Source organism: Urocitellus parryii, chromosome 11 (assembly GCF_045843805.1).
Source record: "Urocitellus parryii isolate mUroPar1 chromosome 11, mUroPar1.hap1, whole genome shotgun sequence".
Lineage (NCBI taxonomy): Eukaryota > Metazoa > Chordata > Mammalia > Rodentia > Sciuridae > Urocitellus > Urocitellus parryii.
In genome coordinates this window covers 55,355,530-55,382,970 of record NC_135541.1, presented here as the reverse complement: position 1 = coordinate 55,382,970, position 27,441 = coordinate 55,355,530, and the positions used below count along the sequence as shown (strand labels likewise).

The window sequence follows — 27,441 nt, the reverse complement described above, 5'->3', positions numbered from 1 at the left end:
GTGTGTATACATATCTCCATGGGTTTTGGCACTCAATTAGTAAATGCCAAATAAAGACAATTTTTAATAAATTAATGTTGCTTTAATTACATATGTATTAATAGTAACATAGTCATGTATTTTTGGATTTCTTAATACTTTTTTCTGAATAGTTTCTGTATTTGTGTATGTTAGTGTGGCCTGTGGATAGAAGCACTGTGTGTGTGTGTGTGTGTGTGTGTGTGTCTGTCTTTCTCATGAGTATAAGCCTTATTTTAGCCATAAACACACAAGAGTCGCTAGGGAATAATTCTTCTTCTTATTATTTTTTTAACAAAACCGTAGACTTGAATTTAGGAGATCAAGTTTGGGTCTCATCCAGCTCATTTATTGTCTGAATGACCATATAGTAGTCATTTAACTTTTATAATTCTTTAGTCTAATACTACTGATCTCACAGGAGAACCAAATGACAAATGTATGTGAATGATGAAGTACTACCAAGTTTCAACAAGTTTATATATATATATATATATATATATATATATATATTAAGTATATAAAAATATAAAGTATATATTTTATATATAATATATACATTTTCAAGGTCCAATACAGCATCTGTCTCATGTCTAACCTTGGATCCATAGATTACTATATGAATCTTAGGCTTTATATGAAGCAGTATATGTGTATGTATTGATAGATGGATAAATCAAAGAAAAATATTAAGATCTGAGATAACCAATATTTTTCTCTTTTTTTAGTCACAGTAAATTTAACTCTGAGTTCTCAAATTGTAGTCAGCATGTCTAGGAATCTACAACACACGTTCTCTTCAATTATTGAAAGAGACAGCTGCCTAGTCGATGCAAATTTTATTGTAAAATTGTTTAATAGAATTCACAATTATGGGAGGACAAATACACTTGAGACACTAATGAAAGATCTGAATTTGATATATTGAGACAAAGAGGCCTGTCAGACTCAGCATCATCTATTGTTTCACACAGAAAGGTGGACCATAAAAGACAGAGACTACTAATGAAAGGAAACACCCACCCCATTGATACATTGCTACTATCCCTCCTAACCAAAGTAGTAAAAACAGCAGTGGAATAGGCATGTAAATTTTGGATTAGTAAAGAGATGCTATATGTATACTTTATCCCATAGTACTTGGCTATTCGGCACCATTTGATTCCCAGAATCCTCAAACTTCTGAAATTCTAATTGTTATGATATTACAAGGACCTAGTTTTCCTATTACTACTCTGACCAACCTTCTTTGTCTCATTTAATAGATATTTAATTCTTTCTCAAATCTCTGTGGATTCTTAGGGTCAGTTTATGGGCCATCCATTGTGCCTGATACATAATTTTCCATTATTGTTATGGTTTCAAATTTCATCTATATACACAAAAACTTATTTTAAGCTCAGAATTCTCCATGAATTACCAACTGTGTACAGTAGTACCCCTGATCCAAAGAGAATAAGTTCCAAAACCCACAGGGGATGCTTGAAGCCAAAGGTAGTAATTAAATCTGTATATATTATGTTTTCCCTATACATACATTCCTATAATAAAGTTTAATTTACAAATGAGGCACTATTAGAGATTAACAGCAACAATAATAAAATAGAACAAATATAACAATGTAATGTAATAAAAGTTATTTAAAACTTATGAATTGTTTATTTCTGGAATATCCATTTAATATTTTCAGATCATGGTTGACCAAGGTTAACTGAAACTGCAGGGAAAGGGGGAACACTATACAATATATCAATGTTTCTACTTGAATGTCATCTTCTAGAAAATCAGTCTATTTGGAGCCAAATGATTTTTCCTCAGTATGGACTAGAAAAATTAACACATCAAAAGTATTTAGCACAGCTAATAGTTTTGAAAGAAATAATTTAAAAAATTCTGCATTTAGAATATAATTGTTTTAGATTGCTTTTTGGGATACCATTTCCCTTCATTATCTGACCAGTAACTTAATTAATCCATTATGTAAAAAGCAAATAAAGGTTAACGTGTCTAAACCTGTTTTATGTAGTGTCAAGTGGTTGACTATAAAAGTCATTAAATGTTGTACATCAGCTGATAAGGGATGTTGGAGATCTAAAAAAAATATAAGAGTAGAGATGTGTTGGAAACTATTTTGGTCAAGTTTGCCCAAAGGCTGGAAGAATAGACAAAATACTGCTATTTATACTATAATTTACAAAACAAGAATACAGAGCTATTTGAATAGAAGATGAGGAGACCAACACCCTGCTTTTAACCCCATTATAATTCTAGAGCTCACAAAGTAATCTGTTCAATATTAGACCAAAAAAAGGATTTTGTTTTCAACAGTATATTCTGTTATTTTCCTAGCATTGAAATGTTGACCATGTTTTACTAGTGCCTAATGTTTACTTCATCAGTTTTTCCATCAAGCTTTCTTAAAGTTTATCACTCTATCTACTTATCATTGCCCTCAGATAATTTCTCTTTTTGTGGGAAATCTGTTGTGTTTAAGTAATTCTGACAGGATATTTCCCTTTCGTCATAAGTAATACAAACTTAATTATATTGTCAATGATACTATGAATCTCACCATAAAGACTTATTTTCTGGGAAATAAAGTGATCTGGTAAGGAGCAGAAATATAAACATGAAGGAAACTGTCTTGTTCTCAATGAGATATTTTAATATTTATTGGATGTAAGAGCCCTTTAAAGTGACACTGTCAAGAAAGATGGATCACACATATTTTATAGGTTTTATTTATGATTTTATATGCAGTTCTTTTTGTTCATAGTTGGTCTGTGTTTTGTGTCTTAGTGAAAAAGGCATGATTTAATTTTCCATATGACAATTTGCAAAGATATCTATTTAATAATGAGGATGTAAGACTGTTCATTTATTACATTGTTAAGTTACACATTGTTGTCATAAATGATAGAGTGTGAATATGATGGGATTTTGAAATAAATGACTAGGATTTTAGACGTGGCTCTTTTTTTTCAATTTATAGTGATGATTATTATACAAAAGCCTTGATTTTATATCTATCATAGCAATGACAATAAAAAACTATTTCATAAGGATTTGTAAAGTTAATCAAATAATTGCATAGTAGCATATATAAAGTTAATACTTTGAAAATTAAATTTAAGACAAAATCCAAAGACTTTACATGGCCTTTAAAACATTTTGTGGTCTGACTTGCAACCATCCACCTGACTTTATCTCCATCATTCTACCTCATGTCCCTCTACACATCCAGGTTTTTTATGCCTCTGGGCTCTGCATATGCTATTAATTAAGCCCAAAATATGCTTTTCTTCTTTTATGTGGCTGCTGCTCTCATTTCACTCAGATCTCTGCTCCAGTATCACCTTCTTTCAAAGGCCTTCATTATATAGCTTACTTAAAATGGTGTCTATTTCTCCCTCATGGTGTTTTCATTTTATTATTTAGCAGTACTCATTAATTAACATTGTATAATATTTTCTTTTTTGTCTGTCTTGTTTATAATTAAAGTTCACAAAAATGGAGATTTTTTACTATCTATCTCACTACAATAGCTCCTAGAACAGTATCTGGTACATAACTCATGTTTACTAAATGTTTATTCAAGTAGTGCATAAGAGGATGAAAGATTAAATGATCTTTCATTCAGTTCTTACTCTGTACAAAATAATTTGCAGAGTGCTCTATATGGACTATTTAATCATTACAATAGGCCTATTACTATTTTGAGGAATGAACCCAAGGTCTCACACCTGTTAGGCAAGTGCTCTACCACTGAGTTACATCACCCATCCATTATTGCTTTTTTCTAAAACACAACTTTATTCTAACAAACATGTGTTTTGAGATTTAATAACTCCCCCAAAGTTAATATGATGACTTTTGGAAGCTGAGCTACTTGATTTCAAAACTTATGGTCTTAATCATTGCTCAAAAGTCTCTCATACACAGCCATTTTTATATTAGTAGATATTTGTTTACATCATTACAAAATGTACTGAACTATCAAAAGCACATTTGAATGGTTAAATTTTACTGTCAAATGAAAATAATGTGCTCAGTAGCTAAAAAACAAACCAACTTTTATCATCTCAAAAGCCAGTGTTGAAAACTGAGAATAATTTGAAGAGGTAGCTAATCTTTGTTTTCACAGGTAACAAAGGCATGACTTACCTCTAGGTGACCAGCTATCACAGCAATGTGGAGAGCAGTGAGGCCACCATATCCAGCTTGCTGTATATCAGCTCCACTGTGAATCAGGGATGTGATCAATTCTGCACTGTCCTGAAAGAAAACACATCTTTAGTGTTACTTTTCTACTAATAGCAGACACGAAATCTGTGCAACAGGATGTATTGATTTCCTGACTGTCAGCCAGTTTAGGTTCTCAGAGAAAACCTAAGTGTGATTTCTGGCATAAGAGTATATTAGATAGCAGAAAGTGGCTCTCACATGGTTGAAATGTAGGAGCAAATGTCAGAGCTGTTTAGGTCCAATCAATTCTCTACCACTTGACCATGAAAGACAAATGGACACTTATCTATGGTAAGGTTCTTGCAACTGAACTCAATGTTACATGTAGATCACTCTAATACATATGCTTTCTCCAGCAACTAAAATTAATTACAAAAGAGGTTAAGAATTTATAGGAATTGTGTGAAGGTTTATTTTTGTTTTTCTTTTAGAGATGAAGATGAAATATTCCTTCTAAGAAGAACAAACTGCAGCTCACTGGACTGTTTCAAAGTAGTTCAGTAATTGCTTCTTCTGTAATACATAGTATCATGGGACCTATACATAATTAATCAGTAGTGTCTTTCTTTCCTTGACTCTTTTTAACAAGTCAGAACACTCAAAAGGATGATGTGGTAGGTCATGTATTCACAAAAGTCCAGAATTGGAAGGGAATGCAAAGATCTCTATGTTTAACCCTCTCCATCAAAGTAAGAATTCAAGTCACAACTTCTGCAATACTTGGTTCATCAACACACCAAGTGGCAATAAAATAATATCTTCATGGAATATGCCATTGCATTTGTAAATTGCACACATATTATTTCACACTGTAACTAGAAAATTCTCTAGTTAAAAAACCCAATATTTTAAATACTTCAGTAAAGAGCTTCAAATAGAAAAAATAATTTAATATTGTTTCCAACTCTTTTCCTCCACCTATCTGCTCTACCAAAAAGTTAAATAAATATTTCATCTTCAACCTACTGTTGCTCAGCCTAAAAGTAGCCTATAATAATTTTCTATGGATGGAAATCAAAGCCCCACATATACACTGTACCACTAAGTAAGCATTAGGATAAGCATTAACAGTTAGTGCAAAAGTCCTATGATGGAAAAAGATTTGGTGTGATTGAAGACTAGAAACAAGACAAGTGTTTAATAGATGGTTAAAAACAACAAGAGAAAAGTAATATTGAAGATAAATTCAAAGATGTCTGAGTTTGTAAGGCCTTATAAAGCCATGATGGAGGTTGGGGTTGGATTTTCTCCAAGTACAGTAAATAGCAGGTTAATGAAATGATATAGAGATGAAGAATCAGGAAGAACTAAAATGTTTTCACATGTTAAATCTGAGATTCATATAGTGTAGGATATGCTTATTGATCATAGATTTAGGCTGCCTGATTAGACTCCCAGCTCTGCTAAAGACTGTGTGAACTGGGGCAAATTCTACAGCCCCTCTTCATTAATTTCCTTGGCAAGATAACTGTATACAACGGTTTTAATAATACATATAAAGCACTTAAAAGGTACCTGGCACAATACTCAATAGAACTCATTACTATTGGACATAGAAGGCTGGGGCTTATCATAACCCTCAAATTTGCAATTGAGGTGATGATTTTAGTCCATCACCTAGCTTCTGCTTCTGTTTTCCTTTACCTCCTTTCCATAACTGTATTTCTTCTACTTCATTAATTAATCATTGAAGCACTTGAAGGACTAAACCAAGGAAAGCTCTGTATCAGTACTGCAATAAAGTAATGTCTACTAGTTTAATAGAGAATATAGATGGAAAATTCCTACTCTTCAGAAAAAAATCCACAGGAGTCAACTTCAACTTCACTAATAACTTTTAATTTTGAATGGTAGTGGCTAAAGACATGATCACCAAGATAAATGGGAAAGATGTAGCCTTTCATTTTTTCATCTATATGGGCAGGAATTTAAGGTAAAAAATTGTGGGTTTTTTTAGTTATAAAGTCATTTTTAAAAAATACAGGAAATATATAATATTTTTGAGAACATTAAATGACAGAATGTAGAAACAGTGACAGACTGTAGAAATAGTGATAGCATATAAAAGTGACAAGTGATCTGAGAACATTGGAATGTGCCTTTATTTCAGCTTCTTGGGAGGCTGAGGCAGGAGGATCATGAATTTCAGTGCCTATGCAACACAGTGAGACCTTTTCCCAAAAAGAAAAAAAAATGTTTATATATTTAATACATAAAGAACACAACAATCAGTAAAAAGATGAATATTCTTTTATTTAATATATTTATTAATGAGTACTTATTTATGACAAGGACTGAATAGGCTAAATTAAAATAAGTTATATGTAAATCATGCAACATATGAAATATTTATCTATCAGACAAATTCTAGTAAATGCAAATTCATCCTTTTCTCAAGTACCTTTGTTTTCTTCTTACGTAGTCAACGTTTGTGGAATTAAAGAAAAAGTAATTATAATTTTTTCAGAATAGGTAAATGGTTTTAATTAAAAGTAATAATCATCCTTTCATACTTTGTTTGGATTTCTCAAGCTCAACTTCTGTCTGATATAAGGTTCTATATCACTGAACACTATCGATAAAGAATTTTTATCTTACCACATCATATTAAAGAGAATAGTAACAAAATAATCATTACTACTTATAAATTATGTACATGGGCCAAATCCCAAGTAATATGGTTTATCTACCTCCTCTTATATAAGCTTCATATCTTGCCTATACAAAAGAAATATTATTATTATCCCTATTCTATAGCTGATGACATTCAGGCTCAAAAAATTTAATGTACTGTTGAACCTTAAATAGTTTTTAAGTGTTGGCGATAGATACAAACCTAAAACTTCTGAACTCTAAAGTCCATGCTTCACTTCTGACTTTCCACAGTATTTCAGCAGATCTTGATTCTAGTCTCAAGGAAAAACTTGAGATGAGGTACTTTACTACAGATAAAGGACAAGCCCTGAAACATTTCTCTTCTACTCTATAGGTATACCTTGACCTAATGGAAAAATTTAAAGTCAACAATATACTACATATCTACTAGGAAAAGCTTTCATATAAAATATAAATATTAGGCAAGTTTCTAATATTATGAGGCTGATCTCATTTAGTTCCTGCATGTTATGATATACAACAAGTGTCTAGTGTCAGTTTTTGTAAAAGGATAGGCTCTTAAAACTTGAACCAGCAATAGTTTGCTGGGGAACTGGCAGGTTTTCCTTTATGCACGCTCTAGCTAAACTTATTTTTCTTCAATAAGACACATGAAAGCATTTTAAAGTGTGGAATATATTAACCTTCTCTAACATATTTATGTATACAATAGTTATTATTTTGAAACAAAAGAAAATTAATTTATGGAAAAGTAAGGAGTATATGAAAAAGTAGTCTCACTGTACCCTTCAAGAAATAGGATTTGGGATAGAATAGACCCCCAAATTTATGTAATATTTTGTAGTGGTGGCAATTACCACTTTGCACTGTAAATGAGTGAATAATATCCTGCCTGTTGTTGGCTCTGTGATTATTACTGTGAATAAAGCCATAGTAAGTAGACACTGTATCAGAGAGCTCAGCTCCTCTACTGCCATATTGTATAAGTAAAAAACAAAGTTAAAAAACCAAGAATTTTATAAATTCTTTTTCAGAACAAAAAAATGAAATAGATTTATTTATACCTAAAATTTGTTTTCTTCTGATGTGGATACAATATATTTTCTATTAGTTTCAAAATATGGCAAATACCATTTATACTCTTCCCATTAAAATGTGAGTTTTATGTCCCTTCACATTGAATAATGCTGGGTTGACACAATACAGTACAGCAGAGGAAGTTGTTTTTTCCAAGGTTCGGTTATAGAAGGCCACATGGTTTCCTTTTCATTTGCTGAGCATTGTGCTCTTGGAGTCCTGAACCACCACATTCAAGGATGGTGGAATGTGATGGACATCTTTATACAAAGTACATGTATGAAGACTTGAATTGGGTGTCAACATACTTTATATATAAACAGAGATATGAAAAATTGTGGTATATATGTGTGTTAAGAATTGTAATGCAAAAAAACAAAGTACATGTATAAAGGCATAAATTGACGTGAACATACTTTATATACAGAGATATGAAAAATTGTGCTCTGTATGTGTACAAGAATTGTAATGCATTCCACTGCTGTTATGTATTTAAAAAATAATAAAATCAATAAATGATAAAAAAAGAAGTCTGACTGATCTGCGAAAGCCCTGATGTAAGGAAGCCCAGGCTCCATGGAGACAGTTCCTATTATACAAGGACTTTCCAATCAGCTAACCTGGCTAAGTCCAGCCTTAAAATCACTCCAGCCTAGGCAACTGCATGTGAAACCTCCAGAGGACTCTAATCCCCTCACCAATGGAATAATACTCAGTTATTCACATCTTCTCAACTGAGGTTCTAAACATTATGGAGGAGAATCAAGCCATACCTCTGCATCCTGTGTGAATTTTTGAGCTGAGACACTATGAAAATAATAAAATGGTTGTTGTACTACTGTGTTTGGCGTTGTTTGTAGTCTAAAACAGATATGTCATCATAGAAAGTGTGAAAATAAAGAAAAGGAATAAGTAACAGTGTAATAACTATCATATAATACTATCATATATATACCATATATATATACCATAATAATCCATATAATTATGGACTAATACTACCATATAATCACTTTTACCACATAAGTATGTTTTATTCCTTCATTCTTGTTCCTATGTATGTATGTTCATGTTAGTAGATAGAGCACAGACTAATAGCAAGGAAAATCTGTGTTTCCATATTGATGACCACATCCTACAATTGGGACAAGTTTCTTGGCCTATTGAATCTGTGGAGTTTCTGTCTATAATATGAAGATAATAACATCAATCTCACAGAGTCATTGTCAAGATTAATCTAGTAATGCTGAAATTTATTTAGCAGTGTTTGACACATAATTTTTATTAATTATTATGTACACTATGAATATCATACTACATATAGAGTTAAGCTACCCCCTTTTTCATTTGGCACAAAATAATCAGCATGTCCCCATGTGTGACGGATGTAGAGATAGGCTACTCAGATCGCCTTACAAAAAAAAAGTGTGGTAGGAGGGCAGTTAGCTGATAGCCTTCTCAGCTAGCTCTTTTCAAGAGTCACTGAAGCATTGGAGCTATGGTCACTCTCCTAGACAAGCTCCCAGTTGATGAATAAGCAAGGCAAAAAGGGCTTCCCTATTTTCACCCAGTGTAGCATTCTTCTAGTAGAAACTTTTCACTCTGTAGCTCTCCATTGGGCAGACAGAGATTTTATAAGGTCTGCATTGTGGTCTGACAGCTCCTTCTGACTGATTTTACATTCTTCCTTCTCCATTCAGTGTCACTTCCAAATAATTCTCCTGTACTTTTAAATCATTCTCAGAGGCAGCTAGCTTTTCAGTGAATCCAATTAACATTAAATATCATAAAATGTGCTTCTGTAATATACGTTTGAATTTAGCTAGAACTAGAATTTGAAATTAGGTCTACTGATCTTGATTACTCTGTTTTTCTTAATATATCATATATATTATAAAATTTTTAATTTTCAATCCCTGATCATGTACCCCTCTTCAGAATGAGAGAGAGAGAGAGAGAGAGAGAGAGAGAGAGAGAGAGAGAGACCCCCAAGGAATCTATCTTCCATACCTATCTTATAGGATAGTAATGGGGATACAATAATATGCACAAATGTTTGTAAACTCAAGCATCTCAAAGGATCCTTACAGAAATATTCTTATTTAATGTATTACCCTCACCAAGAATGACCCAACTGTATAAGAATATTCATTATGTCTCACTTCACTTTGTCCAAGAGATATTTAATCATGAAATACCTCAAATTTTTCATCTTTAAGTTTTCAAAATTGGGCTAAATTGTTTTCTGAAATATCCTATCCACATCCAATATTCTCTGAAGCATCATATCCAAGGCAGAGCTTCAGTTGTTGGACAGAAGAATGAGTTTCTGGATGTGAAACTAGAGGTATATAAATAAATATTCTAATACTATATTATTCCAAGTATTTTTTTTTCTTTTTCAATGCAATGTATCCAACACAGCAATTGTTAAACTCAGTTTGTTTTTATAAGGGAAAGGTAATGATTAACAAACAAACAAAAAAACCTGCAAAAAACAAAGTGTAGTTTTATAGACTTTTAAGAATATCTAGGTTTCCTTTAGAATAAGGACAAGGCACGACTTCAGTATGAAATGCATTTAGTTACAGATATTAAAATTTAATGGATTCAAGCTGCCTAGTACATCATAGATATCCTCTGTGAAAGGATTTATTAATCAATATAGTAAACGCTGCTCACAAAAGTTCACAACTATACATCTCTTATTTAAAATTTTTTGAATCTATTTTCACAAAAAATGTCAATTTTTAAGTTTTATCGTGATAATAACAACTTGGCTTTGCTTGAATTTTTTGAAACAACAGGAAAAAATAAAGGGAACACATCTTAGATTGAGTGCCTGTACTCTTTCCAGGGTAACGACCCCAAATTTGCTTTTGATTTAATTTTTTCTCCTTATTTCCTACAGACCCTTCTTCAGTTTTTCTAGTATTCTATAATTTCTAGCTTCCTGTGAGTTATTCAAATTGGTCTATGGATATAGTGAGCTGTTTTCATTCTATAATATAATGATGACTTAACCAAGAAAAGCTAATTGGGGTTTCTGGGGCATGGAGGGAATTCAAATATATGCTGTTTGAAAAAGCATATTGAATATTATGAATCCTTTAATTTGTTTTTACTTATAACATTTATTTTGAAATGAAAAAATAAATGGAATGTGAATTTTTATGTTTATTCAAATGGGTAAGAATTTAACAAGATTGGACAAAGCTGTTGTATTAACTTTTCTGTGATCCTGCACCTCCTCAAGACATTGCTGTTTTTGCTTTTTGGAAAAACAACCAATGTTCATTGCCTCCATTTTCCTAAACCCATTTATTTTCTACCCACTATTATACCTTCTACCCCTATAATCTCTATAATATCTCATAAAGAGTCTAATTTTCTAATTTCCATTCTAATGGCCAGAATGGGACATTATTTTGTCCAATGTCAACTTGATTTTACCTATCTTGAAATACTTTTTTTCTTCTAAGTTATCATAGAATTTTAACTTCATTTATTCTTTTATGAAACATTTATTAATATACTTAATATGTAGATTGTTCAAAGTGCTCAGAATTAGATGATTTTTTTAGAAATTTAAATCTGGTGCCTGATTCGGTGGTGCTCATAACTACCAGCAGAGATTACAAACAGACTAAAAGGGGAATATATGTATATGGTTTAGCCCATACAGTATTTATAAATAAAAATTTGAATTAATAATTTGTATTTAAATATCAGGAAACTTTACAAAATTTCTCTGAAATTTTACACAATGCAAGTCTACATTCCTACATGTAAATGATTAGCTGGAGCTGAAAGTGATTGAACCCGTCACATAATACATAAGTTCTTTAACTTGCCAGTGTGTTCACCACTTCTTATAACTCAGAAACATTGAGCCTGAGTGTTTGTCCCTATCATTGAATCCATATTATCTAACATCTCCATTTATTTATTTATGTAATTGACTTCATTTCTGAAGTCTCCTAAGATTGTGACTCTTTAGAGGAAGCTACAAAGACATAACCAGGAATTAAAGTACAGCATCATACACAGTATGAATAAGGTAAGTGCTGGCTGCTAAAAGAATACATTAGAGCAACACCTGACCCAGACTTGGGTGGCATCAAAAAAAATGGTGCTGTCTGATGTATGAATTAAAAGGTACATTAACAACCTAATATCCTATTAACTTTTTCTTGAGAACATGTTAATTTAGAAAGAAATTATGAAATATTTGCTTGCTAAGAAAAAATGTGAACATTAAAATTTTGAATGATTGCTCTAATTTATGTTCTCTAGTTTCTTAAAGTAAAACTTCAAATTAAATAGTATTTAAAAATCACCATTAACTAAAAATTTTAGGTGGTATATAAAAAATAGAGTCTTTTTTTTTTTTTTGGCTGCAGGGTTTCTTTCCTCCTATTCAAAAAATTTCTTATTACTCTCTTGTCAAATTTTCATTGAGGAAAAATGCAATCTTTAATCAAGAAACTTTATTTGCACAAATAAAAAGGCAATTTGAAATTTAAAAGATCAATTTAAGTTAATGAATCTTTTAATCTCTCCTCTATGTCTGTGGTTCTCAACTGGGGGTGATTTTGCCTTCCAGAGACAATGTCTGTAGATAGATATTTTGGTTGTCACAACTGGGAATGAGAATAGAGACTAATGTCATCTACAGGAAAGAGACTAGAGATGCTGCTACAACATTTTGTAATGCACAGAACAACTTCCCACAACAAATAATTATCCAATTCAAAATGTCCATCGTTCCACATCTGAAGGACTTTGGTTCGAATAGAACATTGAGAAGCTATGAAAGATTAGCTCTTCATCCTGTATTTTAGAAAAGCTGAAAAAACATTAACTTTGTAATCTGATACATGTGTTAAGGAGGCAAAATTGAATTGGGATAAAGAATACGAATACGAATACAAATTGAAACTCATGGAAAACATAGAGTTTTGTGATAGGCGTGGTTATGTAGAAAAAAAATCCGGGTCTAGTGAACCAGGTAGACATAGATTTGAATTAGATTTTTTTCCCCTTCCTTTACTTTCTCCTTGTAATAAGAAAATAAAAATAACTTCTTCTGAATGATTGGAATGAGTAAGAGAATAAATGACCATCATCACTCAGTATCTGCGTTTATCACATAAAATACTAAAGAAAAAGCTGATGTATCAAAATGATACTTTTCATTCACTAAGGAAATTTCATTAAATGGTTTAGGTGTGTATTGAGTAAGAGGAATGTGTGCGGTTAAATTTGTTTCATTAGCAGTCATATTAAAGATCTTCCAAACTATATTAAGTCTCACTTTTTTCCCTTAAAATCTTGAGTTTCATTTTAGGAGTATACATTATCTAAAATATAAAAATAAATACCTAAAATTCTTGTGGAGAAGAGCTGAGAGTAACCTCTCACTCTTCTTCATCAGATTTTAGTATATGGAAATCTGTTGTATCTTAGATGGGTCAAATTTAATGAATTTATGTATTTAAATATCTAATTTTCACTGAACCAAGTATGATAAAACTGGCAGGATATTTAAAGGATTCCTGTGAAGAAAACACATTACATAGATTACTAATAAGTATAAAAGAAGCAAAAAAACAAAAAACAAACCATAGTTGGTATTTTTCCCTATTTCCTATATTTTTTCCTATTCTGAGCTATTATAAGTCAAATTTACAATTGGATCATATCCTAAATAACCTTATCAAAAGGATGTTTGAAATATGAATTTATTTTCAAAAACCATATTTTGCCTTGAGATATTTATTAATTGAAAATTTTTGTTCAAATATATAATTGATGAAAAACTATATGCATTTGGGATGCTAATGTTATAGCAACATGATCAAACATCTTTGGAGCCAATTGATCCTAGAACAGATTTCATTTTTTTTTTTTTTGATGTTACTAAGGTTACTTATTCTCATCTCTTTAGAATGTAATAATCCAGAAGTCATGGCCCATTTCTTTTTGTTTTTCTTTGTAAAACAACTGACATATTAGTCTCCAGTAAATGTTGGTGAAAATTAATGCTCAACATAATAATTAATATTTAATTTGGTACTTACTGCTTGCTAGATATTTTGCTAAGTAGTACATGTTTTGTTCTTTTTAAAATAAACAATGTATAAAGTCACTGGTTCATTTCCTGGCACTTCCACACATCAAATAAAACTTCTAAACTCACCCAACAAAATAGATAGTTTTATTTGCTCCATTTCAAAGATGACAAAGAGGTGTAGAAAGGATGATCAATTTGAATAAAGACGCACACAAGTAAGTCTCAGAACTGAGATATGAACACATGTAGTTTAGCTTCTGTGTTGACAGTTTTCTTAAGTTACATAGTATCCATAAAGTATTGTTTGTACTGTTTTTTGGATATTTGCTAATTTCCAAAAAGTATTCATCAAAGATCTTTGATAAGTCCTAACAAATAAGCAAAGAAAAATACTTAGTCCCAATGCTCAAAGTTCACAGACCACCTTTTGAAGTAATGCAAACAACTCCTCATAAGTGCTGTAATAAAAGATAATGTAAACTTATAATTGGAATCCAAAATTAAGTGCAATAAAATCTGTCTGGGAGTTCAAGAAGGTTTAAGAAGGCTCAATTTATCTTGGTTTCAAATAAGTAATAATTTTATGCTGAGAAAAAAATAAAAAATCCTTTAGCAGAACAAATTACCTGAACAAAAACAGAAGTGTAAACGTGCTTGGCCTAAAGAATGGCATAATCTAAAATACTGCTCTTCAAACTTTAGCCTGCAGACACATAAATTGGGATTTTTTAAAATTTTTTTTTATTGTTGGTCATTCAAAACATTACATAGTTCTTAATACATCATATTTCACAGTTTGATTCAAGTGGGTTATGAACTCCCAATTTTACCCCGTATACAGATTGCTGTATCACATCAGTTACCCTTCCATTGATTGACAAATTGCCTTTCTAGTGTCTGATGTATTCTGCTGTCTGTCCTATTCTCTACTATCCCCCCTCCCCTCCCCTCCCCTCCCCTCCCCTTTTCTCTCTCTACCCCTTCTACTGTAAATCATTTCTTCCATTTGTATTATCTTGTCTTACCCCTCCTTTCCTCTTATATGTCATTTTGTATAACCCTGAGGATCGCCTTCCATTACAGATTTTTTTTTTAAATGCATTCTGGTTTGGAGGTTTAATTTTGTGTCAACTTGACTGAGCTAAGGAATGCTCAGATCACTGGTAATACAATTCTGACTGTGTCTTTGAGGGTGTTTCTGGAAGAGTTTACATTTGCATTGGTAGACTGAGTAAAGATAAGGCCAACATGAGTAGGCCTTATCAAACCTATTGAGGTACGGAACAAAACAAAAAGGAGGAGAAAGGATAATACTCTAGGTTCTCAGGCTTTTTGACTCAGAGAATTACACCTTCAGCTTCCCTTGTTCTCAAGTCTTCAGACCTAGTCTGAATCATACCACCAGAGTTCCTGTTTCTCCAGTTTATACAAGGAAGTCATAGAATTTCTTTGTCCTTAATCATGAAATCATCATGTGAGCCATATCTTATAATAAATCTGTCTCTTGATAGATGTATGTATATATGTATATATGGATAGATGGATGGATGGATGGATGAATGGATGGATGAATGGAGAGATAAGTAGATTATTAGCTTAAGTAGATTATTCTACTGGTTAAGCTTCTTTAGAAAAGACTGACTATCACATGTGTTGAACAATTTGGGGAGAGTCTACATTTCTACAAGCCATCTGTTGAGGTGTATTCCACTGATTCTCTGACCCCATTTTGATTTTTGAGTTTTGAAGAGTGATCTTCAAAATGTACACTGAGTCTGTTTCCATAAAAATTGCCTGCATTCTTGAAATTTTAGATTTCCAGAACATCATGGGTGTATCAAATTAGATTGATAAGAGGAAAATATCCATGTTCACCACATAATTACCATATGGTTCTCATGCATATTAAATTGAAAATCATTAGTGTTGGGAGTTCAGAGACTGCAGGAAATGTCTAGAGAGTGATTCCACCAGAATGATAAATTAAAAGATCTTGAATCCATTTTATTTTATAGGCAATTGGTGACAATACCAAGTTTTAAACAGAACACTGACATCATAAATTTATGTCTTACACAGATTGATCTGTAAGAAATGTAAAAGTAGATGGCAGCAAAACAGAACATCTCCTATAAACTCTTCCTACTGACAAGTAAAATCTACAAAACAAAGTGTATGATACAGCAATTCTCAGGCACTGAACAACTTAAACAAAGAACCATAATCTGTGAGACAAGGGCAAGATACAGTGCATCCTAAAGTATACCATGACTGTCTTGGCTTTCCACCTGATATATTTCTCTGCAAACTGGTGCAGCCAATTTGGAAAGCAGTATGGAGATTTCTTGGAAAGCTGGGAATGGAACCACCATTTGACCCAGCTATCCCCCTTCTCGGTCTATTCCCTAAAGACCTAATAAGAGCATGCTACAGGGACACTGCTACATCAATGTTCATAGCATCACAATTCACGATAGCAAGATTGTGGAATCAGCCTAGATGCCCTTCAATAGATGAATGGATAAAAAAATGTGGCAATTATACACAATGGAGTATTACTCTGCACTAAAAAATGACAAATCATAGAATTTGGAGGGAAATGGATGGCATTAGAGCAGATTATGCTAAGTGAAGCTAGTCAATCTTTAAAAAACAAATACCAAATGACTCCTTTGATATAAGGGGAGGAAACAAGGACAGGGTAGGGACGAAGAGCTTGAGAAGAAGATTTACATTAACAGGGTTGAGAGGTGGGAGGGAAAGGAAGTGAGAAGGGAAATCGCATGGAAATGGAAGGCGATCCTCAGGGTTATACAAAATGACGTATAAGAGGAAAGGAGGGGTAAGACAAGACAATACAAATGGAAGAAATGATTTACAGTAGAAGGGGTAGAGATAGAAAAGGGGAGGGGAGGGGAGGGGGGATAGTAGAGAATAGGACAGACAGCAGAATACATCAGACACTAGAAAGGCAATTTGTCAATCAATGGAAGGGTAACTGATGTGATACAGCAATCTGTATACGGGGTAAAATTGGGAGTTCATGACCCACTTGAATCAAACTGTGAAATATGATGTATTAAGAACTATGCAATGTTTTTAACGACCAACAATAAAAAAAAAAGAGTCTAAGATGGAAGGGCACAAAACATAAGAACTCACACTTAATAGTGGAGATTATAGTTTTGATATTATGAAATAACTGTGATTTTCAGTACTGGATAACTGATAAGAAGAAAATAAAACTCCATAGAGAAAGGATTGCAGAAGTCTTCAGGGAGATTTACCATGGGTCTTCGACTTGAGCTTCTCAGGCATAGAGAAAGGCTATGATCTAGAAGAGATCATGAAAATTCATGGCTCAAAGGTGAATGGTAATGATACTGGAGTTCAGGCAGGATTGAGATTTGGGGGCTCTAGTAAGTCAGAATGGGGAGATTGCACCAAGTAATTTGGGCATTCAGGTGAGATAAAAGAAGCCATGTATTAGGTAAGAATATTATGGACCATGTCCAAAAGTAAAAATCATATCCCAGAAAAAGAATGCCAAGGGGCTAAGTTAAAAACTGAAATAGACTCATTCTAATAAAAAAAAGTCAAACTAGGGTGAGTAGATCAAATGTATTCTGCAAATGTACAACCACATACCAAAAACAAAATAGTAAATAAATAAATAACTCAACATCCTTTAAAGGAAGATGACATGATGAATATTATCTGTAACAGTGTACATTAGTCTAGTGTACAATAAAATTAATAAATGAAGCAGAACAATGTGATAATTAGTCAATTTTAAAAGCATTCAACAGAAACAAACCCTAAACTAGTCCATGTGTGGAAAAAAAAATGATAGGCATTTAGATTAGTCATTTAGAGTATTGTTTAAATAAATAAATTTACAGAAAAAATATGGAAGGACAGTGGAGAGAATTGGCTATAAAAGGTCAAGTGGAAAGTTTGGGGCGTGATAGAAATATTCTATATCATATTTGTGATAATGATTGTATGATTAGGTACATTTTTAAAAATTATCAATTATATACTTGAAATTGCAAATTTTATGTGCATATACTATACTTCAATAAACATAAATCCTGTAAAAACAATCCATTTGGCATTAAAATACTGAGCATTTGTTCTACTATAATTAAAGTAAACAGAGGTAATGCCATTAGTGAAAAAAAAAAGAAATTTCAAATGTGCAGCAGATCTAGCATGTCAGAGTATGTAAGATATACAATGAAAAGAAGTATTTCTGTGACTACCAAAAAAGTGGTGAGAGTTACATTATTTATTTTGAGTGCTATGAACAAAGTAAAGTTCAACTGCAATATTTTAAAAAATTTAAAGAAATATGTGTTAATGTCTGCTCTGTAAGCATCAAAAACATTAAAACCAAGAAAGACAAGGATAGGCTGAGAAACACTTTCTCACTAAAGATTATAGAAATAAGAACACTAAAAATGCATGATTCTGGTTGGAATCCTAGGCCAGACCAAAAAAGAAAAAAAAAGTATAAATCATGCAATTGAGACAATTGGTCAAATTTTAATTTGTTATAGAGATGGTAGTATCCCATGTATATTAAATTTTCTGATTGTATATATTGGAGTTATATTAGTGACTTGTTCTTAGTAAATAAAGTTTAAAGTACTTTGTAGAAATAGGGCATGCTATCTTCAATTACTTTCAAATGGCTCAGAAAAAAAATGAAAAATAATGGAAATGAGACAAAACATAAACAGTTAACCTGGATAATGTGTATACAGGAGTTTCTTGCAGCATTCTTAAATTCTTTTAAGTTTGAAATAATGTTAAAATAAAAATTTATTAGAAATTTATGAGGAAAGGGAAATGGAGTCTAAAATGATTTAGACACTTATCGTAATAGTTCAGTCAAGGAAAAATTAGAGCTGCATTTAATGCATTGGTAGGGTACTTTATGTCATTTTTTAATTTAGAGTGAATGGTAACTTTAATTTGTTTATTACAAATGAATAAAAAATAAGCAGAGTGATCAAGCATTTTATTATGGTCTTTTAAGATGCTTTGCCTACTTTGTTTCCTAAGAATCTAAATTCATGTAAACTTGCTATGACAAAGTTATAGTCCATGTACCTTTCTGAAACATACAAGGAAACATAAGAAATAGAGCAAAGAGAACTCTAAAAATGGAAATTTAGTTTTGATAAACAAGAGGAAGAAATATATTATCGAAAGATGGTAACTCTAAATCATTTAGAAGCTAGTTGTAAGCTAGTGTCATGCTAAATCTTAGCAAAATGAACTAACACAGAAAGAATTTCCCAGACAGACTCAAAATTCATGGTTTCAGAAATTGCCTTGGTTATCCATCATCAACTTCCCCTTCCTCAGAGTTCTTTTACTTTCACCGCCTGCCTTTTAGCTGAAAAGTCAGCGTATGATGCTACTTCATATATTTTGAACTCAGCCTCCATTTGAGTTTAGGAGTAATGAGTATTAAAGACAATTTAGCACTTAACCATGGCTTTCACCTATAAGGAATCAGAATGGACAAAGATTGATTTGGTATAAAAAGAGACCATCAGCTTTAGAGTATTTGCACTATGAACCATAGGAATATATGAACTGAATCATGGAAAACTGTGGCCCTCTTCCCACACAGTGATAAACTCGCAAGAGATTAGGAAGGGTACAGGGAAGAGGGTTCCCAGTATAAGCAAGTAGTTGCCCCACCTCCCAGACCCTAGCTACACAAAGGTGAAACAAAATCCTGCCACAGATTCACATGAAATTGAGAAAGAACAAAATATGTAATATAACAAGGAAAGGTTAGAAGTTGAGTCAGCTATACTATATTCTAAACTATATAGTGTATATAGAACAATATATACTATAGTGTAGCTGAGTCAACTAAACAGTAATCTGATAGTCTAGATATGTAATTTTAATGTTCAATTCATTTTTTTCTGTAATATAAACTCCAATATACATCCTACAAATTTATTTCAATAGCTAAAGAAATAACATAAGCAGTATATTTAGCTCGTAAGTACAGATAAGCACACATTGTTACTATGATTAGAGAATCACAATTTATTTTAAATAATTTTTATATCATGTAAATTTATATTTATGATAACTTCAATGGGAATTCCAATACCCAATATCCCACTTATTACAATTCATTTTCATGTTTATTCTTATATCTGGTATTGAGATTTGATTGGAACAAGGGCTCAATTGAGAGGAAACAAACAAAGCAAAAGCAAGAAAAAAATAAAAGAAACTAAAGGGAGCTCTAGAGACACTATATTAAGGAAATCTTTCAGAAAATAAATGAAGCTTCAATCACAATCAAATGCAACCTCATCTCTCTCTGTACAGAGGTAGCTTGGTATACTGGTGAGGAGCTCTGTGTGGGAACTAGATGGTCTGGTCTTAGACCCTGGCAAACCACTAGCTAGCCATGTTCCCTTGGGGATAATAACTATATTGACTTGCAGAGTTCTTGTGAGAATTAAATGGGTTAAACACAGAAAGCCTTAAAAGTAGTATGTGTCTAGTGTATAAAGGATATTTACTCAAAAAAGAAAAGGAAGTCAATTCAGTAATGTGATGCCTCTGTCACTCTAAAAGTTTTTCATGATTAATATTTGCTCCTCCTCCCCCCAAAAAAGCCTAAAAATACCCACCATCTTTGGTTCTAATACAGTACTTATGGGAATGAAAATGTCATACCTTGTAAACTGCCAAATGCAATGCTGTAAATCCATTTCTTGTCAGTCGAGATGGGCGGAGCCCTTTTAACATAAGGGTTCGAATATGTGACTTGTTGCCTTTGAAAAAAAATAAAGGCTGAATCATTGGGGGTGAACTAAGTAGCTTTAAAATCTCTCTTTGACTTAATGATAAATGCCACTCTAATGTATGAAAATGTCAGGCTGCTGTTCATAGGCCATTCATGAAGTTTTCTATTAATTGACAGCTTAAAAGTGAACTTTTCTAATATACCTATAAAACTTTACAAATTTTTATATTTGCATAGTTTTATATTAATGCTGTAACTTGATGCATTTTTAATCTAGTGCTTCCATCATTAGATGGCTTTAAAATAAAAAATTGAACAAATGTAAGTTCATAATTCTCAAGAAAGCTTGGATGAAAATCTAGAGGATTTGTCAGAACATCATAAGTAGTAGAGCTTATTTAGATCAAGAAATACGGAGGGTATGACCAAGCTTGGGTAGGCATGTTTAAATTTGTGAGAATAATATACTAAGTAGACACTGGTTAGTTTGTTTGGGAGGAATGGTTAAGGAATATGGTTACATTTGATGTTTATACATTATTTTTCTATAAAAAAATCTGATTTCAATGAATTTAATTTAGGTTAACAACGTAATTATTCACTTGTCATTTGTCAATTCAATAAATTTATTGACTGACTACTATATGCTAGACACCATTCAAGGTGTGTGGGATACATTAATAAAAGAGAAAATAAACTAAATTTAATCTTAATCTTCATTTTGCCTGATCTTCCCTTTTAGAGTTTATCTTGGACATTTGTTAATTTCCATTTACTTTTGTTGCTTATTGATAAGCAACTACTTGATGATATTTTGGAAAATATTTTGGGTACTTCAGAATTTAACCTAACTCCTGACTGGCAAGCCCAATTTTTAAAAGTGATTTCTGATTGTCAAGCACACTAAGTGACTTGGTTTAGGATAAGGAGAACATTGAAACTTGAAATCAGAGTTAAATTAAGTGAAATAACTGCCTATCTATGCTTCAATCAAAGGTTATCAGGGTTGGAGGGAAGGCAAAGCTAAAGAGAACATTAAGTATAAATAGAATTTTCTTGTGGACTATTAGGCAGCTCAAATTACTGATTGTATATACATATACCCAAGTTAAAAAGCAAATTTCAAGTACTCACCCCCACAAATGCAGCATAAATGTAGTAGTGACAGCCCATTTTCAGTGCGGTAATTTAAATTGACTTTATTGAAGGCTTCATCAGAGCTGAAAAATACATTATAAATGATTACATAATTCATCTTTTAGTATATTTTCTTTCACTTGAAAATTATAAAAGGTAATCTTGTTACTAAAAACTCAGGATTATATTTTTTCCAAAATCATTTTGTATTTAGAGAAAGAATTCTTAACTATCTATATGAAGAATTAAAATTGAGAGAAAGTGATATTAAAAGTCCAAGACATCTCATGCACAGATCTGTGTTCTATGTATAATTTAAACTTTTCAGGGCAACTTGATAAATGAAAAAAATTATGTGTAAGTATAAAATATAGATATCTGGAAATAAACTCATTTTTCCCACACTCAAAATTTCACATTATATTTTTTGAGAAATTCGGAAAATAAATAAATAAATTAGAAAAAGAAAGAAAGAGAAAGGGAGGGAGGAGGAAAGAAGAAAGGAGAAAAAGTAGTACTTTGTATTTGAAAAGAAATTTGAGAAAAGGATATAATTCAAATGTATTACAACTTTTGCCTGGAGCAAAGTTTTCTTGAACTCTGACCGGATCAGATTTCATAGATAAAGAAGGTCTAAACTCTGGTAAGTACTGTGATAGAGTATCAGGTGAGAAGAACAATGATTTCATTAATGAATTCCTCCCTTTGTCTGAACAAAGACCATTGCCCCAGGAAGGCCCTGGAGAGCCATCAGTAGTGTTTCAAAAGGAATGTAAAGCTACAATTCTTGACCTCTTGAGGTCATTGGTACTCCCAGGACAATTTTAAGTAGAAATGAGATCATATCCTTGGCCTCACAGGTCAATTTCAAGCTGCCTTCTACCTATTCAAATCTCCAACAGCTTTAGAGAGACAGTAAAGTCTTTGGTGGAGGAGCCTAGGACTCTTATCATTTGTAAAGTACTTATACATGAAAGGCACTATGAATTCAGAACATTATCATCAAGGCACCCAGTTAGGAACATCAAAAGGTATTGGAATTTTAAAATAGAAAAGAGAAAAGTGTTATTCTCCAGAGTACTGCCAAAAAAAAAAAGAGAGAGAAGGCGGGGGAGAGGGAGAGAGAGAGAGAGGGGGGGGGGGGGGAAGCCTCCAAATCTAAGGTAATTAAAGGAACTCAGTGAAATGCTTTAATTAGCAATGGCAAACCCAGTGGTTTGTTTTCATAGACATGGTAATATTCTTCTTCCCTTCTTGCTTTCAATGTTTAACTTCTCAGCAGTAAAGTCTACTGACTTATTTATATTGGAAAAACACTGGAAATGCATTTAGCTCACAGAGGCCTGAGGTTCTGACTTCAAATAGTATAGGTGTTCTGCAGACCTGAACTCCACTCTTCAAGCTAGGCGGACTGGAGTTTTCTCTTTGCGTTTGTAGGAAATCAGTGTCCATAAATACAAAGGGAAAGAAGACTATCAGGTCACTGAGGACAAAGATTCAGAGGCTCTGAGCTGCTCTGGCATTTCTTTCTTGGTCCCTCTGTTATCCATCATATGAAACACACAACAAGCTCACACAAGACAGGAAACAAATGGCTGGGGTGAGGAAGAGAGGGAGGCCTCTGTTAATGTAAAGAACTATATAACCTGCAGCCTAAGAGCAAAACAAGAAAGAATGCCCTTTATGTTGAGTTGACCATAATGAACTTAATGACAAATACTAAAAGAATAAAAAGTTTGGGATCTCCTTGTGTAGAAAAAACAAAGTGTTCTGAAAAAGTCAGTTTTTCAATGTGTATCAACATTATATGGCAATACTTGTCTTTTTTTGGTTTGTTTTCAAATTGCAAAGGAAGTTCATGTCAATGATGTAGTCAATATTTAAAGGCTTGGTCTTCTTAGTTATCCTACAGGGCTGGTGCCTTTCAAGAAACTGAGGCAGCATACCCATCCTTCAAACCCCAATTCTTGCCATTAAGTCAGAAAGATTTCAGACATGTTGTTCAGAGTAACGGATATGAATTTATTGGAGGGATAGCAAAAAGGAAATGGGACACTCTCAAAGGAAAGAGTTAATTCTCTCAAAGAAGAGAGGGACCATATGCCTCTCCTGTACTCCAGTATTATTGGGGAGCCCAGAGAAGTTCCAGAGAATCTCAGTGAGAGAAATAGAAAGTCTGGTGGTTCATTTTCAGAATATAGTATTAATTGGATCCAATTATAGCTATTTTAATTATAGTCCTTCCCTTTTCCTGATCTTATTTTAAAATTAGCCAATTGTGTAGATTGTACCCCTGAGCTCCTCCAATCAGGGCAAAGGGCAGCACTGTTAGGGATATAAACAGCAAATACCTCCTTAAAAACTCTCTGCTCCCCCTTAGGGGCAGAATCACAGCTTCTGGGACAGGAGGCCCCTGTATTTCTCCTTTGCTAGCAAAACAATAATTTTTTTCCTGTTTCTCAAAACAGTGTCCTCATTATTGTATTGGCATCAGCATCAGGGACAAGTACTGAATTTTCTGTAACATCATTGACATTTTTTCAGACCTGCATTTCTCCTGCAGATAACAGGTAGTTTGCTAAGGAACGTGACATATCCTGTTCACTTAAGCCACCATGGCTCTAGGTAAATTGCTTCTTGGAAAAGAAAGTATGTGGGGGTCAGCACAGTGGGCTTATTTTATAGAATTATTTTCTTAGCCTCATGTTCCCACTATTCTCATCTGTCTGTCCCCTATTAATTACATTCTAATCCTATCCTGATTTGTATTTATAATTTGGGCAAGTTATTTAACCTCTCCAAGCTGCATTTTTTCTTCAATTATAGAATAGGTAAAATGATACATAATGATATTGTGTTGTTATAAGGAATAAATGAGGTTAAGTATTTACTACAGTGTCTGGCATATGATATGTAATCAAAAATGATTAGTGTATTGGTGTTACTATTATTACCAATTTCACCTGAATGTACAACTTTAGTTTTGAAGGATAAATCTCAGAAGTCTTTTATCACAAATTTTTATACCAATTTGACCTTTCACATTTAATAATTTATAAAATTTTCTGATTTTCTCAATCAGTTCTATTTATGTAAGTATTTTATGCTCACAGTGACTCCTAGGCTCATATTAAATTGTCCAATTTTGACTTTTTTAAAGAACCCACTGAGTTCACTATTGTTGCATCCAGCACCTGTCAGTAATTCAGGAGCAACTTTTGGAGTCACAGTGTTGTAATACAAATTTGGAAACCTCATTCAGAAAATGTGGTATATACACACAATGGAATATTACTAAGGTATAAAGAAGAGAGAAATTATGGAATTTGCTGGTAAATGGATGGAACTGGAGGTTATCATACTAAATAAAATAAGCCAATCCCCAAAAAACAAAGGCCGAATGTTCTCTCTGATGTACAAATGCTAACACACAATAGGTGAGAGGGGATAGAAGTTCATTAGATTAGACAAAGGAGAATGAAGGGAAGGGAGGGGTGATGGAAATAGGAAAGACAGAATGAATCAAAACATAACTTTTCTATGTTCATATGAATACACAACAATGTAACTCCACATCATGTACAACCACAGAATAGGAAGTTATATTCCATGCACTTATAATATGTCAAAATACACTCTACTGTCACTTATGTCTAAGAAAAATAAAAATAAAAAATATTTTGACTGGAAAAAAAATGTAATACTTATTAGAAATAACTTGTCATAGGCAACACTATTTTGAAACATATCCTCCATCCTAGAACAAGAATCATCTCATAATCACAGTATTCTAGCATCACAAGAAAGGAAATTGCCCTCTAGGACTAAAATCCTGAAAACTCCTCATCTGTAAGAAGGTGACATCCCAAGGACCCTTCCCTGACAACCCCAGAGCAACTGCCTAATTGAAAATAATCACGCCCCTCATTCCCCTCTGTCTACCCTAGACTATGAGAAGGGTCCCAGTCTCCACTGGGCCCACTCCACAGGTTTGTCCTGAATACTGTAGCCCTATGTTACTGATGAGTTGCCTCTTTATGCTCTTTATTCAGTTCCTTCCTTACTATACTATTTTCAATACTGGAGGTATTCAAAGAACAAAAAATCCAAGAGGGGATGAAAGAGGTTGAAATGAAAATTGCTTTATTCAAGAAGATAGACTCAATTGCTTTCTTATTTCATAATCTAATTTTGATGATCCATTCAACAAGTCTGGCACATCACCTACTAAACACATCACCTACTAAACACTTCTAAGTGGTTCACATCTGCTCTCAATACTCATTTCAGGTTGTTTTTAACAGTGATATAAGGTACACACTACACTAATTCCTGGGTCCTTTAAATGTATCAATCCTAAGAATATTCATGCTAGAATATTCCTGCCACTCTGTAGCATTAGCAAAGATCTCTAAAACCCTGATCAGCATTCAAAAACAAAAAAGAAAAAAAAAATCTTAAACATTGAATAAAAAGAAAATTCAAGATGCCGATGTCTGCTTTTTTATTTAAAAGCAATATTAAGCTAAATGAATGCCTACTTTTTATAAATAAAACTGAAAGCATGGTTAGATTTATGACTTCTTATGCAATGACTATTCTAAAGGATAATTCACTGAATCTTGAACCAGTCTTTCATCCATAACTGACTCAGTACAGAACCTTACAGAGTTCCATGTTTAAAATTGAGCTATTGTTTGTTGCTTTTGTACTTCCCTTCCATCGCCTTAAACTCTTGCAACTTCTATTCATGTCAACAAAATGAGTCAACAGGGAATAGACTCTTAAAATTTGGGGGATTCAAGAAGGATTTTTATATCACAATTTTTAGCTTGACTTTAATAATTAGAATGTAAATTTTAAAAAAACAACAATAAGAGTTACTTCCTGGGCTGGGAACAGGGCTCAGTGGTAGAGCAGTGTCTAGCATTTGCAAGGCCCTGGTTTGATCTCCAGTGTGTGTGTGTGTGTGTGTGTATTAGTTAGGAATAGTGTACAGTTTCCCAAACCAATCATTTAAGTTTCAAATGTCTAATTCTAACTTCTTGTGTAATTCCTTAAATATTTTTACCATAAAACCCCTAGTGCACGCGTGTGTGCACACACACATGAATTTCTTCCTAAATTTGAATCATAATTCTCATTTCCCATCATCTTCTAGTCAAACATTTCCGTTTTGATACATTAGATTAAAATATTTAAGATTTCAAAGCAACTATTCCTAGGAGAGAAATTGAGCTTTCTCTTCTTTTGTCTCCTAAAGTAGCTGTATATGTATATGTCATTTATGAAATCTGATACACTAGACTCAATTTGTTATAATTTGCCCTTACATTTAATTCCTAATTAAAATGAAGTAACAATTATGAAAATAGTTCTAATAGTAAATTCTGTCTTTAATTATTAAAAATGATAGTTTTGTAACTGCAGGTTACTTTTATTGTAGCATAATGAACTCTTTTTTTCTTGGCCTTTATCT

The 27,441-nt window shown here is 32.7% G+C and overlaps 1 protein-coding gene across 1 annotated transcript in view; it reads right to left on the bottom strand.

The window, feature by feature from the left end:
- Window positions 1-27,441, bottom strand: part of Tnni3k (TNNI3 interacting kinase) — a 277,900-nt gene that overhangs the window by 243,108 nt on the left and 7,351 nt on the right. The window contains exons 3-5 of the mRNA XM_026409759.2: window positions 21,960-22,045; window positions 20,756-20,853; window positions 4,183-4,293 (exon numbers count right to left, since the gene is read on the bottom strand). Of these exons, the coding sequence (XP_026265544.1) occupies window positions 4,183-4,293; window positions 20,756-20,853; window positions 21,960-22,045 (295 nt within the window). The remainder of the gene's footprint in view (window positions 1-4,182; window positions 4,294-20,755; window positions 20,854-21,959; window positions 22,046-27,441) is intronic.